Source organism: Balaenoptera musculus, chromosome 12 (assembly GCF_009873245.2).
Source record: "Balaenoptera musculus isolate JJ_BM4_2016_0621 chromosome 12, mBalMus1.pri.v3, whole genome shotgun sequence".
NCBI classification, from domain to species: Eukaryota; Metazoa; Chordata; class Mammalia; order Artiodactyla; family Balaenopteridae; genus Balaenoptera; species Balaenoptera musculus.
The window spans coordinates 80,075,635-80,092,740 of NC_045796.1; the positions used below are offsets into that span (position 1 = coordinate 80,075,635).

General features: G+C 42.8%; 1 protein-coding gene across 2 annotated transcripts in view; it reads left to right on the forward strand.

Annotated features, from left to right (window-relative positions):
* The window catches only part of FILIP1 (filamin A interacting protein 1), a 195,297-nt gene that overhangs the window by 121,725 nt on the left and 56,466 nt on the right, over positions 1 to 17,106 (forward strand). For both annotated transcript variants that reach the window (XM_036871532.1, XM_036871531.1), the window contains 2 exons: positions 5,916 to 6,089; positions 13,903 to 14,081. In XM_036871532.1, coding sequence (XP_036727427.1) covers positions 5,916 to 6,089; positions 13,903 to 14,081 — 353 coding nt within the window. The remainder of the gene's footprint in view (positions 1 to 5,915; positions 6,090 to 13,902; positions 14,082 to 17,106) is intronic.

Sequence of the window (17,106 nt, forward strand, 5' to 3'; positions counted from 1 at the left end):
ATGCCAGTATCACACTGTTTTGATTGCTGTAGCTTTGTGGTAAGTTTTGAAATCAGAAAGTGTGAGACCTCCAGCTTGGTTCTCTTTCAAGACTGTTTGGCTCTTTGGGGTCCCTTGAAATTCCATATGCACTTTAGAATGGATTTTTCTATTTCTGCAAAAAACATAAGTGGGATTTTGAGGAATTTTACTTTTAAAAATTCAAGCTATCATGGTATTAATAAAAGCAAGTTTTAATATGAAAAACAGCATCTGCTTGTGATATTTTAATAAAAGATTTCTTTTGGATAATATTTTGTCTGAAGTGCTAGAAAGGAGTAATCTTTAATGAACAAGCAGTATAGAGACTTTTAGGCTATTATTAACCATATAGTTGTGGAGAGAAATTTCTCCAGAAAAGCCTAAAGACACATTTTTAGCCCCAATGGCCCTCTAAACTAACCATATCTGAATCTTCTCCTTGTCTGTTGTTGTGTCACTAATTATGTTAACTTGGCTTTCTAACACTGAGGAGGAAAAAAATGGGTTTAATTTCTATAGTAATAGCTAATGCCATCATAAATTACATACATACATATTACAAATTTTTTTCTTCCAATACGTTTATAATATTCCATTTTACCTAACTAGGGTAAGTGGTATAATTCAATTTGTATGAGGTTTAAAGGTTGTTTCCTGTTGTAACATTCTAGTGGAATGTACTGTTTTTCCTTATTCAGTTTACATATTTTCTTTTTGGAATAAACTTAAGAAGAACAAAGTGACTCCTAAATTGTAGACAAGAACGTCAGATGAAAGAGCAGAAGTTGAAAAATGTAATTGTTTAACTCTTTTAAACAAGGCTAAATAGTTAAGGTTGTTCTGAGATTTGCAGCGCCAGTTTATGCCTCTCTGACTTCACATCACTTAATTTTATGTTTATTTCCACAAATATTTACTGAGTGCCTATCATGTGGGCAGGTACCCTTTAGTAGACACTGCAGACACAGCCCCTGTCCTCAAAGCAGCTCACAGCCTAAGAAAGAAATAGGCAAGTAAACTAATAAATTACATTATTTAAACAGATACGGAACATTGAGTTGAGTTCCCAGAATGGGAAAGCATTTACAGAATGGGCATATGTCGGTATTCCAGGACCATCTTTTCCAGGGCTCCTTAGCTCAGTGCAGCAACAGACTATATTTATGTGGTTACCTGAATAATTCGAAGAAGTGATGGTGTTTAGAAACTGTGGCATTCTGATTCTTCCATAGCATAGAAATAAATTTATTCTTTCCTCAAAATGCATCCTCCAGGGACTTCCCTGGTGTCCAGTGGTTAAGACTCCGTGCTTCCACTGCAGGGGTCGCGGGTTTGATCCCTGGTTGGGGAACTAAGATCCCACGTGCCGCTTGGCGTGCCCAAAAAGAAAAAAAAAAATGCATCCTCCATTCAAGGTCAACAGCTCTTGGCAGGGAATGTCTTGTTTGAGGTGTGCAATGTCAATAGTTAGGGGCAGGCTTCTCAAACTTCCCATCTGGCTGTGTTCCCTCTCAACCTAAGTGAGCGGACCGCCAGGTGGGGGATCATGGTGGCATCATCTAAGAAGCTGTCCCAAGCTGTCCACCTCAAGCAGATGTTTTTTAAGTCTTGTGTTTTGTCCTAAACATTCAAGTAAATATCAATATTGTATTAATCTTCTGAAAGAGTTTTAAACTACTTACCACCTACCCCTAGTCCTTAAGTAATCCGAGTGCTTCAAGAGGATGCACCATGTTTAATTTGAAGCTCCACAACTCATTCTGATTCCTCTGTCCTCCCAAAGTTAGACACGTACCCATTTTAGGAGTGTGGAACAGCTATGTCACATGGGCATAAGAACTAAGCATTCTTTCCTATTCATTATGGGTTTTTCCCAAAGATTCAAAAACCCCACAAGTTTAAAAAAGTTAAAATTGTCACTAGGCATAATCATCAATGATGGAGTTTTGCCTGTAAAGAAGGCTAAGTTTTGGAAACACTGTCAGTGAAATTCAGTTTCTGAGTACAGTAAGTCCACAATGGCTGCCCTGCCAGATGCAGGGACATTTTGGAATATCCAGTCTCCTGACCACTCCGTGTTTGCCCTAGGATAACCAACTCGTCCCAACTTGCCTGGGACTGTCCTGATTTGCAGACGTCCAGCTTTGTGGGATTCCGTTCTTCTTGGTCCCAGGCAAACCAGGACAGTTGGACACCCTCATTTGCACAGAGGTAGCAAATACTTTCACCAGTTTTGGGGGACCCTCCTAGTTTATGCTGCTGGTCTGAAGTGACCATGATTCCTTGCTGAAGAAGAATCAGTGGAATTGATAACACAGTGAGAACAGGAGAAACCTCTGGGGCAAGCAAGTCCCCGGGAATCAGGTGAGCCTGCTGGGAACCTTGAACAGAGCAGACATTTTCAGTGCTTTTGGTGCTGAATTGGCCTAAAGTAGTGGTTTCTAAGTGCAGCTATGCTTCATAATCACCTGCAGAGATATTTTAAATCACAATTCCTGGGTTACACCATCAGATCTGCTGATTCAGAATTTGTGTTTAACACAGCAGATGGAATGATCTTTCCACCATCTGACCATGTCACAATCCCGATGCTTAAAAATTCCAAGGCTTCTTGCTGTTCTGTGATAAAATGCAAACTCACTGCTTGGTTTACAGGCTTTTCATGAGTTGCCCATTGTTTAATCACTTCGGCCTCCTGTGGCCCCAGCCCATGCATCTAAATCTATTCGGTTTGGCCTTTGCCTACAGGTTTCCCTTGGCCAAGAACACTCTTAGCCTAGCTCCACCCCTCTTCCTCTGGCTCAAGTACTTATTGTGAGATTTCGGGTCACTTTCTCCAGGAAGCCTCCTCCGTCAGCTCAGATTCAAGTCAAGTGTTCTTCTGGACCAAGTTCTTAGCCCCCTGTATCTCCTCCATCCTAAGGCTTCTCATGTTATAATGGAAATGACTTTCAACTGGTTGTCTATTTCCCCTTAGACTTCAATGCCTCAGGATGCAATTATATCTCCAGCACTGAATGTGCACAAATATTTATTGAATGGATGATTGGATTGAGTGCTCTTTTGAACTATATCACCTGTGTGGGCTCCACCTGTCCTGTGTCTGTCGCCCCATCCCTACTTTCACAGCAAAGACCAGATACCCACCCTTGACTTTGTGAGACGGATCACACACTTACCTGTCGGCCCCAGGCTTTGCACAGTGGCCCTCTGCTGCCCCCCCGTGTTTGGAATCAGCTCCTCATGCAGCCAATGGAGACAACCCCTTGCTCCATGGGGTGCAGTTTCAATTCTGCAGGGACATCTTTGTTGTTGGCCTCCGTATGTCTCCCTTGGCACAAAGGGGAACCAGGTAGGATGGAAGAGAAGCCTGTGACCCCTCTGTGTCTGTTTCTATACCCTAATCTCCTATTTATTCTCCTCCATCACCAAGACTAAGTCAGTTGAACATTTTCATTGTCTCTTCTTCCTCTGACCTCCTCTTCTCCCCTTCCTAGAGCCCTCTTCAAAGTATTCCTCCCTCTGGGTCCTTTTACATCTACGTAAATACAGTGGTCTATTTAGCAGCTCCCCAGCAACCTAAGACTTTAACTACTTGCTTGTGATAAAACTTCCGAGTGAAAATAGTAATGTTCAAGGATAGGAACTTTCTTACATTTTGAACTTCAGTCTTTTCTACAAAAATTAACAAGACTCTCAAAACAGAGGCGTAAAGTGGTTTTCTCCCCAAAACGTAACATCTTAATTACATAAATTGAATCACATGTTTAAAGTAATGAAAAAAATTTATTGTGATCACATCTTTATTATTCCATCGATTAAACAGATATCACAATATGAATATTTGATTTACTATAGTAAACTATTCTAAATAGCAGTGATTTATGGGCAACATTCGTATTCCTTCTATGATCATTATTACAGCAATTAAAAAGCTTTTAGTTAGTTCCTGAAGAGTAATGTGGCTCTAAATACATAATGCACAGTGTTACATAACCATGGCCTCTTTTTCTTTGGTAACTGGTGTCTAGGGTAATTGAGCTCAGAATGAAATGTCTGGTATATGCAGCATAACGCAGTCAATACAGTTCAAGCATAAGCACATTTTTTTAGGGAGAGAAGAAATAGGTGTTTCACGTCAGTTGTTTTCTTCTAAGAGAACTAGAAAGATTTGGTTAAAAAGAAAGATACCAATAATATTTACATATTTTTAAACTGGATAGCTTAAACTTTTAAACTAAAATAGCTACCTATTTACAGTTGCAAAGCTCTTTGTTTACATCGTCTGCCTGAAGACTGAGAACAATGGACATACCTTGGACTGCTTCAGTACAGGGTCACCATACACAGATGTGGAGTTGTGCCTTGCACAGGGGTGCCTGGCAGAGGGACCGCATAGGGGTGAACTACAGCCCACTCTTTGCTCGTTAGGCAGGCTGCACTCTGACTCAGGGTTGTGTCTCCTGGAAGAAGCGGGCACCTCTTTCTAATTTGCACAAAGACACTGTACAGCTAGCCTGACTCTGTGTCTGCGCTTTGTCCTTTCGCCCTGCATGGAAACACATTGCCTTTCCATTCAACTATTTTCTGACTTTAACTTTCTCGCTAATTCCAAACCACTGGTTTCTTCAAAATTAATATTTTCCATTTTTGTCTTGAAAGGAGCACATGTATATGTGGCAGAGACAACATAGGGAAAATTTGCAAATTCCAATCCAGTGACGTTTCTGTAATAAATTCATATTTAGCCATTTGGAATTAGATGAATTTGGAGACTACGAAAAAGCAATAAAAGTGAGAAATCTCAAGAAAGACAAACTTTATAATGGTCCTGTCTCAGGGCTAACTAGTTAGCTCCCTTGTTTAGAATACCATGATAATGAGCAAGGTTTATGATTTAAAACCCCCAGTTAGCATAACACAGGGGAAAACTCTATTCCATTGTCACAGACTGAAATTCTATTGCCACCAGTGTGTTCTTTGGTACAAGTTGGGATGAAGTCAGGATACTTCATACCCATCACCATTACTGGAAAAACAAGTATACAACCAGATGGGAGTACGTTTGGTCAAAGTCAGTTCCGTGATAACTACGAAGTTCATCATTCCTCATCAGTAGAAAATACATCCAGATGTATTTGCATCATGTGATGGGAGCCACAGTCAATATGATTGAAAGCCTATAATCATGTGGTTTTCTCAAGAGCTTCAACAAGACACTAAAGTTTTGCTAAGAAACCGAAAGAACAACTCTGACCCCACCAACCTGACTCTGATTGGCAGTCTGGATATTACAGGAGTTAAGTTTCACCTTCAGCAGGAATACATTAGATTGAGAAGCCCAGCCCAGCACCATGAGAGCTCCCAACCATGTGTTTCTGTGCAAAATGAATCACTTGATGGGAAACAGGAAATCACTAATAAAGGCTGTTTTTGTTAATCATACACAGAGTTAGAACCGGAATAGGGGAGAGCAGGGTTTTATTTTAAGCCAGGTTTGAATACTATATATTGAGGGCATAAACAGAAAACTAGAAAACTTTAAATTGTCATTGACCTCATGTGCACTGAAAAGGGCTAAGTGTCCCCAGGAGCAGTCCTCCCCCTTCTCAGAATCACTGCTACTTGGATCGAGCACTTTTTATGTAGTTAATATTAGCACAAACCCTTTTTCTGCTTGCCGGCTTCCTAGCAACCTGAAGCAGAGTATCTGCTTGCCAATCTGCTTTTGGTAAAAAAAAAAAAAAAAAAAAAAAGAACAAAAAACACCCAGTAAATTTGCCCATAGCCCTGACGAGACAGGGATATATTCAATAAACTCCGTGTTGATTTTGTGAGCCCGGCATAGGATTTATGCTGTCAACCGTCTGACCTTGCTGCACTTTCCACCACAGGCCAGGGAAGATGTGATCCACATGCTGAAGACGGAGAAAACCAAGCCTGAGGTTCTGGAGGCTCATTACGGGTCTGCGGAGCCGGAGAAAGTGTTGCGGGTCCTGCACCGAGACGCCATCCTGGCCCAGGAGAAGTCCATAGGAGAAGATGTGTATGAGAAACCCATCTCAGAGGTAAAAACATACCCCGACAAGTCCCTGAGAAGGAAGCCTCAGAGGGATGTCTCCACATCCTTCCATTTTACACGCCTTAACATTTTCTTTCAAAGGCAAGCATTTTATGATGCCCTAGTATAGAATTAAAGTATAATTAAATAATTCAGAATTACTGTGGAGACATTTCATTGATAAGAATTGTAGAAGTATTTCCTTAAATATACTTAAAGCCCGAAATATGTTTCTCATGTGATTATGATAGCTACCTGCTCTTCAGTCTGTTATTCTTTTATTTCTCTAAGAGGGGATATGTGTAAAAATTTGAGGTGCTTATGGGTTTTAGCATTGAATTTTCAGATTATTGTCAAATTGGTAGCCTAAAATTAAACCGATTTTTATTATTGATATTTATGGTTATAAAGCCACTCAGTTTTGATATCTTATAGACCATTAAAATGGTCTCATGTGAATGGCTAAAACATAAAAGTTGAAGCAAAATCCCAATGGAAGGCTTAGGGCAGTTCTTTAAGATGAAAGGGAATCTAATAGGACAATATTTAATCATTTTTATACAAGACTGTATTAGGAACTATCAACTATTGTTGTTAATTACCCATGACATTACATGTTAAAAATACTCTCACATCATAGTAGAAGTTCAGTGAAGAATCAGGGAACCAGTTGATGGATCTAGCCATACTGACTCTTCGGAATTCATGTTAAAAAAAAAATCATAGATGTGAAATTAGTATCATAAATGAATAAAGAACACAGAAATGAAAAGTGCGAAGCAATTTATCATAATTTAGCTTGAGACAAGCCTTTGCAGCAGCTCAGCTTGACAGATCTCAGAAAGATCTGCTTTAGAAAGTATTCACGACAGATCGACAGCCCCATAATTTTCTAATTTCTGCAACCAGGATGAACTGGAGCTGTTCTCATCTTTTCTTTAAGCATTAAGAGATAATTATCAGTATATGATAGAATAGAGTCAACTGGCTGAATCCACTTTCACGTTTGAGATAACCCACAGTTATTAGCTGCCTGTAGTTTTGGCCAGGTCACTTCAGCCCTTTAAGCCTTAGTGTTCTTCTCTGTCAGGTGCACATCTCATAGAGTTGTGAGGATTAAATGAAGCAATGCCTGTAACACTTTTAACATAGTGTCTGGAACATACTAGCTACTCAACAAATATCAGCCATTAGTATCTGCTGGGAGCTGAGGGTGATAATTGCTCACACTCTTATTTAGTTCCAAACCTGGAGGGACTTGAGGGACAGAGAGGTCAAAATATCAGTTTTATATTATTATTATAATCACCTGGATTGAAGAACTTGGCTTGGATAAATAGTATCATTTGGGCTTCTTAGTTCTTTTCTCCCAAGTTAGAGCTTAGAATGACCCCTCAAGGGAGAGGTAGGTCTGCAGAGCTCACACATCCAGAATCACTGCCTCTGACCCACTGAGTTCTACGGACAGTACATAAAGGAAGGCGTTTCCAACTTACCTTCAGAAAGTAGACCTAACCCAAGTGGACAGAGGAGCAGAGCAGAAAACACTCACCTTTCTTTTGGGTTGTCCTGTTGGAGTTCGCTTAAGCTGGGTGTGCTTCTTGGTTCCTTCCTCCCCTCAACTCAACAATCTGAACAGCTGTTCCTCCCTTGGGGAGGAATAAATAAGGAGGTAGAGGGAAGGACAGAAGCTACTTTTCCCAGCACTGGCAAAATGGTGAAGTCCTGCTTTGTGAGAGAAACAGAATGCTGAAAGGAGAAAAGATTTCTTCCACCATTTACAGATTTTTGGTTTCTTAACCCTTTGGGCTTAATAATCAAGTTCCTGTTGCTCAGGAGCAAGAGAGTTGCTTCCAAGTTCATGAGGTAATGTTCCTAGAAGCCATGCTGTACCTCAAGCCAAAAATCACTGCTTATTCCAATTTTCATCCCACATTAGGCCCAGCTAGGTCATCCAACAGAACTCACCAAAGGTTAAGCAGTGAACCCAATATGGTGGACCCCCCTCTCTTGCCAGGTATCTGGGGAGAAATTAAGCAGCAAATATTAAATCCCCCTGAACTTCCTTGTAAACTAAAGTCTGAGATATCAAAGTTCATCATTCTTAAGCAAAATTTCAAAGAAATTAAGGGTTCAGTTTCTTTCCTTCCCAAATTCTTATTCTGCTTAGCCTTAGCCAGAAGGATCTTAATCTTAGGCATTTTCAAAGTTGAATTAATACATCCTGAAGTCCTTTATTCTATGTTTACTCAAAGAGTCCAAAGATTATTAGGACACGTGCAGTTATCACAGTACCAACCTCACATTCATAAATTGTTAAAAATGCAAGAAAAGCCCCAGCTCCAAGGTCAGTTTATCTCAAGTGTAATGATATTCCTTGACCTCAGGACTCAGCACAAAGCAGGCTCATGTCACCAAGATCAAGGCAGAGACTTAGAGGATGTCTGAGGGAAGGAGGGTGGATAGAGAAAATCTTCAGGTACAACAGGATGCCAGTCAGTGTGGGGGAACTTGTCCCCATCAGACAGAGCCTGCCGCCACCAAGAGGCTAATAATTATGGGAAGTGGCGAATCCTGGGTTGGGTGGAGGCATCTGTTTCATGTATTATCCTTGCCCTCAGTGAGTGGCATTTGAAACCTACCTGTCTTTTTGTGACGTTTAGGCATTCGCAGTGGTGACATCCTCCATGCCTAGGTCTTACTTTAGGTGCTCTACTTTTCCACCTGCATATTTTTATTTGTTTATTTATTTTTGGCTGCATTGGGTCTTTGTTGCGGTGCGTGGGCTTCTCATTGCGGTGGCTCCTCTTGTTGCGGAGCACGGGCTCTAGGCGCGTGGGCTTCAGTAGTTATGGCACGCGGGCTCAGTAGTTGTGGCTTGCGGGCTCTAGAGCGCAGGCTCAGTAGTTGTGGCGCACGGGCTTAGTTGCTCCGCGGCACGTGGGATCTTCCCGGACCAGGGCTCGAACCCGTGTCCCCTGCATTGGCAGGCAGATTCTTAACCACTGAGTTGCCAGGGAAGCCCCCACCTGCATACGTGAAATCTCTTTAATCTTTTTCTTTTTTCAGCCACGATGTCCAGGCCTAGGAAACCCATCTCGTACTGGTGGTTTTCCTTACTGCCCCCTTGTTTCGGGGTGGTATTACCCCTTCCCGCAGGTGACCTTCTGAAGCCTGTCTGCCTTGGGGCCTAGTGGGGACCTAACCTTACCCAGGTGACCGTTCCTCAGAACTTCGCCTTCTCTCGTGTTTGAACTCTCTAATTCTTGGGTAACTTGTCCTACTCAAGGCAACAAAAATGTTTTCTTTTGTCACAACCTTTCCTCCAGTAGGAAGGCTCAGCTGAGTTTCATTGTTATTGTTGTTTTTGACCAGTTTTTCAAATGGCCCCTTCTTTCTCTATCACTATTTTAGGGATCGTAGAGTTTTTGTTTGTTTGCCTCTAACTTCCCCTATGCTTTCAGGCCCAGACATTTGTTTTCTGAATATTACCTTCCGTATTGTGTAGTGTGTGGTCACCCTCAGTGAGAGAAGCAAAACCAAGGAGTTATGAGTCTGCCAAAAGGATCCTTTGTTCAACACAAATCTTATCTACTTTTATGTTCTTGAGTTGGATGACCCCTCCTAAGGAGTCTTTTCCCGTCACAGCACACCGGTGTTTGGACCGAATCTGCTGCTGTCCTGCCTGAATCCCCTTTCGTTTGTCTCATCTTTCCTTCGAAATCTACATCTCCAAGTTTCTTGAGCATGTTCGCTCAGGGCCCATCTACCATGGCTGACACCATGAAACTCCCCCCAAATTGCTTTACATATCCTACCCTGATCTCAGATTTTAATTCTTCAGCGTGTCTATATTTTAGGTAACCACTTTGAACAGCTGTTGCAGTCTTCAAGAGAAAGGGCCCCAACTGATCTCATGAAGAACCATCTGCAGTTTTACAGCATGCTCCTCAAACGTTTCCTTGACCCCGACACCCTCTTCGTGGGGCAGTCACGCTGCTCTGCTCTCTAGGCTCTCCTGTCTCTACCTCCTCTGTCACCCATTCTGATTCAACAAAGACTAAAGTCTCTCTCTTTTTTTTTTCTAGCCCTATCTTTAAGGGCACTTAGATCCATTTCCCTTTTGATCTTTCCAGTTTGGTCCTTAAGGCCTCATGTTTCCTCTTAAGTAGATTTCTCTCTTCTTAAATTCCTTAATATTTTCCCCATTAGCTCTCTGTTGATAACAGAGCTAAAATCATTTCCTAAACCATGATCCTTTTGTCTGAAACGTACTGAAATTTCTCCCCATCTCAAGTCCCTGAACTTCTTCTCCACCAACTTGATTCAGGTACACTCTTTCCTTAGTAAGTTTTGACCTTTGTTGCTATGATGATCTCATTCAATTTTCCTTCCACCTCTGTCCAAGTGGGAGCTACATTTCCAAAGTAATAGGTGCCCATTTCGCTTTCACTATTCAGTAATAAGAACTACCTTTCCTCTGTGGTTGAGCCACAGTTTGGAGCCTGAAAACCAAAAGCCATGGGACACAGTATACATGATTAATGAATCCACTGGGAGGTGGTCTTCAGAGTCTCTGGACAAGCCACACAGATCCAAGAGGTCAGCGCACCTCAGTTCTTTCCTAGGGGCTCAGTGCAGTTCCAAACAAAATAACGAGAAACAGGGTCTGGCACAGCTGATCTGTTGCTACCTATGTTAGTTCTTACATCCAGAATTTAAAACTGAAAGCTAGATCCTCATACACTAATGCTTTATTGCTAAAGAGGAATTTACTACCTTTGCAGTTTAAAATCTGGTCTGCAGGGCTTCCCTGCTGGCACAGTGGTTAAGAATCCACCTGCCAATGCAGAGGACATGGGTTCGAGCCCTGGTCCAGGAAGATCCCACATGCCGCGGAGCAACTAAGCCCGTGTTCCACAACTACTGAGCCTGCGCTCTAGAGCCCGCGAGCCACAACTACTGAACCCATGTGCCACAACTACCGAAGCCCACGCTCCTAGCCCGTGCTCTGCAACAAGAGAAGCCACTGCAATGAGAAGCCCACGCACCACAACGAAGAGTAGCCCCCGCTCGCCGCAACTAGAGAAAGCCCGCACGCAGCAACGAAGACCCAACGCAGCCAAAAATAAATTAAAAAAAAAGAAGAAAGTCTGGTCTGCAGTTCTGGGTGAAAAACGCAGCTCACACACCAATGTCTCAGCATCCTTCTGGATGCATTAAAGGACAAAAAGACTGTCTTCCTGGTTATGCAACCAGTACTGAGGTCAAGCTGTACTGGGGTAGGTGAGGTGAACACAGCCCACAGAGACCACAGCAGCTACTCCAGGGGCCTAGTCCCAGCACGGTAGCTGCTGAGAACAGCCAATCTCAAAGGCCCACACGGACAGAACATACTAAAGCTAAGGCCCAGCAGTCCTACCTAGGCTGCCCTGGAACAATTAATATCAACATATGCTGTTTTTCCTCCAGATGCCCCTACAGTGTTTCTCTCTCTGGGTATCTCAGTCAACCATCCAATTAATAACGCCCCCATCTTTGCCTCCCGAGTTCCTTGAACGGATTGAGGGATAACTGCAGGAGTCTGACAGATGACTTGAAGCATTAACTTTATTATTGGCATAAATAGGTAGATGACCACCACCAGGTTCCTATTACTTTCTCTCCTAGACTCTGGAGAGAGCACCTGAGGGAGAGTGCAATGTACCATCTTATGGCAGACAGAGTAAAATATAAGAAATGAAAAAGCTGGGGCTGTTCATGCCCAGCTCCCTGTCCCCAATACAACCTTTAAATACCATTCCTTCCTCAGGGAGGAGTGGGTCAGGGTATCAGGAAACAGGCAGAAGCTGCTCTTCCAAGTACTCTCAAAAGGAGGGAAGGCCTTACTTTACTTTACGACAAAGTTAAGAAGGATCAAAAAGGGGAAAGAGCTGCTCCTTCCACATTTCTGATGATGTTCCAGCAATGCTTGACAAATTCTATAACATATGGTGAAAATCACACTTGTGGAAAAATGGAGAGTTCTTGGGGAGAATATTTTGTAACAGGGAGTTATTCCAGTGAAAAAACCTCTTGTATAGACTGTCTCATTAAGACTGCAGTCATTTATCAGAACACATAAAAGTACGATTTGCCTCCCCGATGATCCAGGTATGGCTGGCCAACCTGGGCTTCACCAGTCTGACTGGTCACCTGTTCTTAGGCAAAGGGGGTGGAGGTCTAATCAGAAGGCACAGAGGATTATGGGGGCAATATCTCTTTTATTTTGGGTCCCACAAATGATTCATTCACACTGAAATTATAATAAAATTGTAAAGGGAACCTCAGATCCGCCTTATGACTGAAGGGCAAACGTGGAACATCAGGGGAATAGCTCTGAAATTGATACCCATGGAGTTACTCCACTGAGTCTTACAGAGTTGGCTGTGGGATTAAGAATGGATTCTAGGGACTTTCCTGGTGGCGCAGTGGTTAAGAATCCGCCTGCCAATGCAGGGGACACCGGTTGGAGCCCTGCTCTGAGAAGATCCCACATGCCGCAGAGCAACTAAGCCCGTGCGCCACAACTACTGAGCCTGAGCTCTAGAGCCTGCGAGCCACAACTACTGAGCCTGTGTGCCACAGCTACTGAAGCCCACGTGCCTAGAACCCGTGCTCTGCAACGAGAGAAGCCACCTCAATGAGAAGCCCGGGCACAGCAACGAAGAGTAGCCCCCGCTCCCCACAACTAGAGATACCCCGTGTGCAGCAGTGAAGACCCAACAGATCCAAAAATAAATAAATAAAATATTAAAAATTGTTAAAAAAAAAAAAAAGAATGGATTCTAAATATGTCTGATTCACCTAGAGCAGTGGTTCTCAACAGGGAGGGGGACATGGGGACTTTTCCTTCCAGGAGACATTTGACCACATCTGGGGATAGTTTTGTCACAGCTGGAGGTGGTAGTACCGGCATCTAGTGGGCAGGTGAGCATCCTCTAGTGCACAGGACAGCCCCTCAAATAAGAATTACTTGGTCAAAAAGGTCAGTAGTGCTGAGGGTGAGAACTCCTGCACTAGGGTTTGAAGAGGAGAGTAGGATAGGGAACTATCAATATTGTAAGATTGGGTCCAATTTAACAAACATGTACTGAACACCTACTTTCTTCCAGGTGCTGTGCTAGGGACCAGGGACTAAAAAGATGATCAAGGCATATGGTCCCTTAAAGATCTTATAGCCTGGCGGGAGAAACAGACACAAAAAGCCCTGTAATGATATTTGATAAGATCTCTTTTAGTTTGAGATATGTGCGCTCTGCAAGTTCTGAGAGTCTCCCTATATTTAGTACCTCTTGAAAGAAGAGGATTGTGGGTCCTTCATATACTTTTCCTAGAAATGCACTTAACTGCAAGCCTTAAAAAGAAAAAAAGGTTGCAATGAGGATAATTTCCTCCTCCCAGGGGAGGAGTTTGGTACACGTGCCTGCTGAGCTCTTCATTTTTCTGAGATTAGGCCAGACGCTATTCTCTTTCTTTCTGAGTATAGGGCTTCGCTGTCTCATTGAAACAGTGAGTTTGCTCTCCTGAAAGTTTAGGAACCACACATATGTTCACAGAGAAAAAGGCCAGAGGCCAGACATTACTGCAGCCCTATCGTGGCTAGTTCATAAATCCAACAGGCCTAGAGAAAATGATGGAATGGGGAAAATGGCAGAGAATAGCGGACTCGAGGTCCTCCCCTACGGGTAATAAATCACTAGACCAACGCAAACAAATTATTTAGAGCCCTACGTAAATGAAATAAAATATTAAGCTCTTTCCCATGTTTGCTTCCTCAGCTGGACAGACTTGAGGAAAAACAGAAGGAAACCTACCGGCGCATGCTAGAGCAGCTGCTGCTGGCCGAGAAGTGTCACCGGCGCACGGTGTACGAGCTGGAGAACGAGAAACACAAGCACACAGACTACATGAACAAGAGCGACGACTTCACCAACCTGCTGGAGCAGGAGCGGGAGAGGTAACTGTGCTCGCGCGTCCCGGAGGGCGGCGCTCTCGTCCTGCGCCTCCCGTCCTGGATCAGATTTCCACCCGTGACTCCGCGGATACGTGCCCGGGGTCCAATGCCTAATTTCCCAACGGTTTGCAGACAGTGAGACAGACTTTGCTTGGAACCATTAATGTGAGCATATTGGGGGTTCGTATAAGTACGGCAACAACATTCCCACTAGGATGTGAAAAGCCAGAAAAGCCACAAACTAAGGGAGCTTCTGTTTTAACTTCATCAACGAAGCACCTACGTTTGAAAAGCCTCTCTACGAACTGCCTTCTATTAGAAATAATATACTTTTTCTCTTTGGGATTAAAATCCACTTATTCAGTGAGACAAATGATCACCACTTTAAATGAATCCTATTCATTCTTAAAACTGGTACAGAAAATCTTACTACTTGGTTGTGTATGAATTACTTAATGACTAGAATTACCTGCTTAACTTTTTCAGGGTTGCGTAACTGTTAAAACTCAGTGTAGAACAAAAGAAAACAAAACAAAAATTCAGCGTTGAGCCTTGAACACTGTAGGTAGTTTTCTCAGACCAGGGATTAGCACATTTGAAGCAGAGGCTTCAAATTGAAACGCTTTGTGATGAACTCTTTGATACTCTCCAGTTTTTCAGCATCTTCTTTTTAGCTTATTCTCTCCTTTTCCTCCCCTCAGCTGAATGGTTACATCTGTGAATTCCACAGTCTTTGAAACCAATGGCATTGAATCCCGACGCTTTGAGTTACCAAGCGTGTCTGCGTCTGTGTTTAGGACTTGCAAATTAAGAGCCATTGGGAAAGAGCTTCACCAGTCCCAGCTTTGCTATATCTAGTTACAAAAAGGAGATCTGGTTTTCCCAGATTAGTTTATTTGCCAGAAAAAGTTACCTCAATAGGAAAGTAAATAAAAGCATGAAACAACAGGTTTGTGTTAAATTTTTAAGTTATTGGTAATGCTTACTTATTATTGGACTTGGTACATCTCTTGAGGAAGGAGAAATGGAAAAGGGAGCAATGGCTGGAGTGTTATGTACAATACCCTCCACTTATGGTTTCTTTAAGTCTGTCTTCTGCTGCTGGAAGCTCAAGTTTATCAGCTTCTTGTTTGGACAAATAGATGGTCCAATTTGATATTTTGGGGCAACCAAACAGTGAGAATAAACTCTACCTCCTCAACCTCCATGAACTTTCCAACATCAAGCATAGGTATTGCAAACAAGGTTTTAATGACGGTGTAAATTACATATATCTAGGTGTCCTGTGTTGGAATGTGGTCAGGTGAGAGTAGCAACTTGTTTGATATGTCTTTAAAAGATCTGAAATCAAATAATTTTAAAGAACCAGCTGTGTGAATTAATATTTTCTGATCACTTTGTAAATCATATGGTCTAGAACCAGATATGTCTGCCTTTTCTACAATTTCCCACCTAAGCTAAATGACTGAGGTGAATTCACCTACAGCGTGGTAGGTTTAAATGAAGTATGTGGATGGAGAGACCGTACTTACCCAGCTGTTTCTTTTTCTTTCTTTTTTGTTTTCCTAGTATTTGTGTACTGTGAGAATAATTGAAATAATAACACTTGATGGAGAGCTCTATAGTTCACAAAGTACTTTTATATTCATTATACAATGAGCCTGTCCCAAGTGTATTTATTTACTAACTTCATGTTGACCAGTTCAAGACTAACAATTCCAATCCCATGCCCCTCCTTTGGAGTTGTTTAATTTTACTAGAGCAATTACACAACGATTTCTCCTGAGCAAAGCACTATGTAGGAGGTTTTAAAAATCAAAGCAGAATTTAAAAATTATATATATATCATGATGCTTTTCATACTTTGATCAGCACCGCTGAGATATGTCACCAGTTGTACATGTTTTAGATTAGAATCTTTGACTCACTAAATATCCAACCACTTTAAGATTCTGAAACAGTAGTTTTGACTCAACAGGTTATACTTTAGTGCTTTATATATTTTCCTGTCAATGTTTTTGCCCAGGCCACCCCCGTGACTGACCACCAGTGCACATGCTCTGGGCACATGCTGACCGACACTTGTTATGCTAAATTAAACACCCTCACTAGGACCCTGATAACTGACGTTGGCATCACTGAATTTCTCTGAGGCGTCCACGGTGACCGGCTTTGCTGAGTTCCCTGGGCAGTGAAGCCTTTAGGATTTTCTCAAAGGTCAGACCTGGGACTCCTGCTGCCCTTTGGAAGAGGCCCTGCTAAATCTGCTTTGGGTTAAATCCTCTTTTTGAAGTAAGCGGTCATCATTAGATGTACTTATGGGGGCTGGCAGTTTGCTGACCCCGGGGCTTTCTTTCCCGTGGGCAATGTCACCGGGGGCTGGTCCCCACCAGGACCTGGGCCGTGGCTCAGCCAGGCCCCAGCGCCCCACTCGGCCGCAGCCCCTGCAGGGGAAGCTGGGCTATTGCTGATAGAGAGCTGGTTTTTCCGAGCCCGAGTGGGAATTCTGGCATAGACTATTCCAAGTCCTTTGTTTGCCTCTTTGTTTTGCACTCCCTTCCCTCTTTCTCCGGAAAAGTCCCTTTTGTGAAAAAAAAAAAAAAGAGAGAGAGAGAGAGCCAAGAACTTTCCTTCAGAAACATTTCCCTTTATTTCTCCTGTGAGCGTGAGTCAAGGAAGGAAAAAAGTGAGACGAGATAAGCCCAAGTTGTTTGTTCCCTGTAATCACCCAGTTTCTACTGGGCGTGTGACGCTGCAGGCTGCCTTTACCTAGACAGCTTTCTGATTTGGTGGCCATGGGTGGACGGGGGTGCAGACCCAGGGGACCCTCCACGCATGCAGGGCATCTAGGCTCCGTTCTCTGTACTTGTCCTGCTCTGCAAGGGTTTCTCACGTCCTCTGGAAAATGGTTAAAGGTAATAGAAAGGGACCCAGGCAGACAGGATCAGTAGCTATCCAGATTCAGATATTTGATGAAACCAGAAATCCTTGGTTTTCAAAAAAAAAAGCCTTGGTTTGACTAGTATTG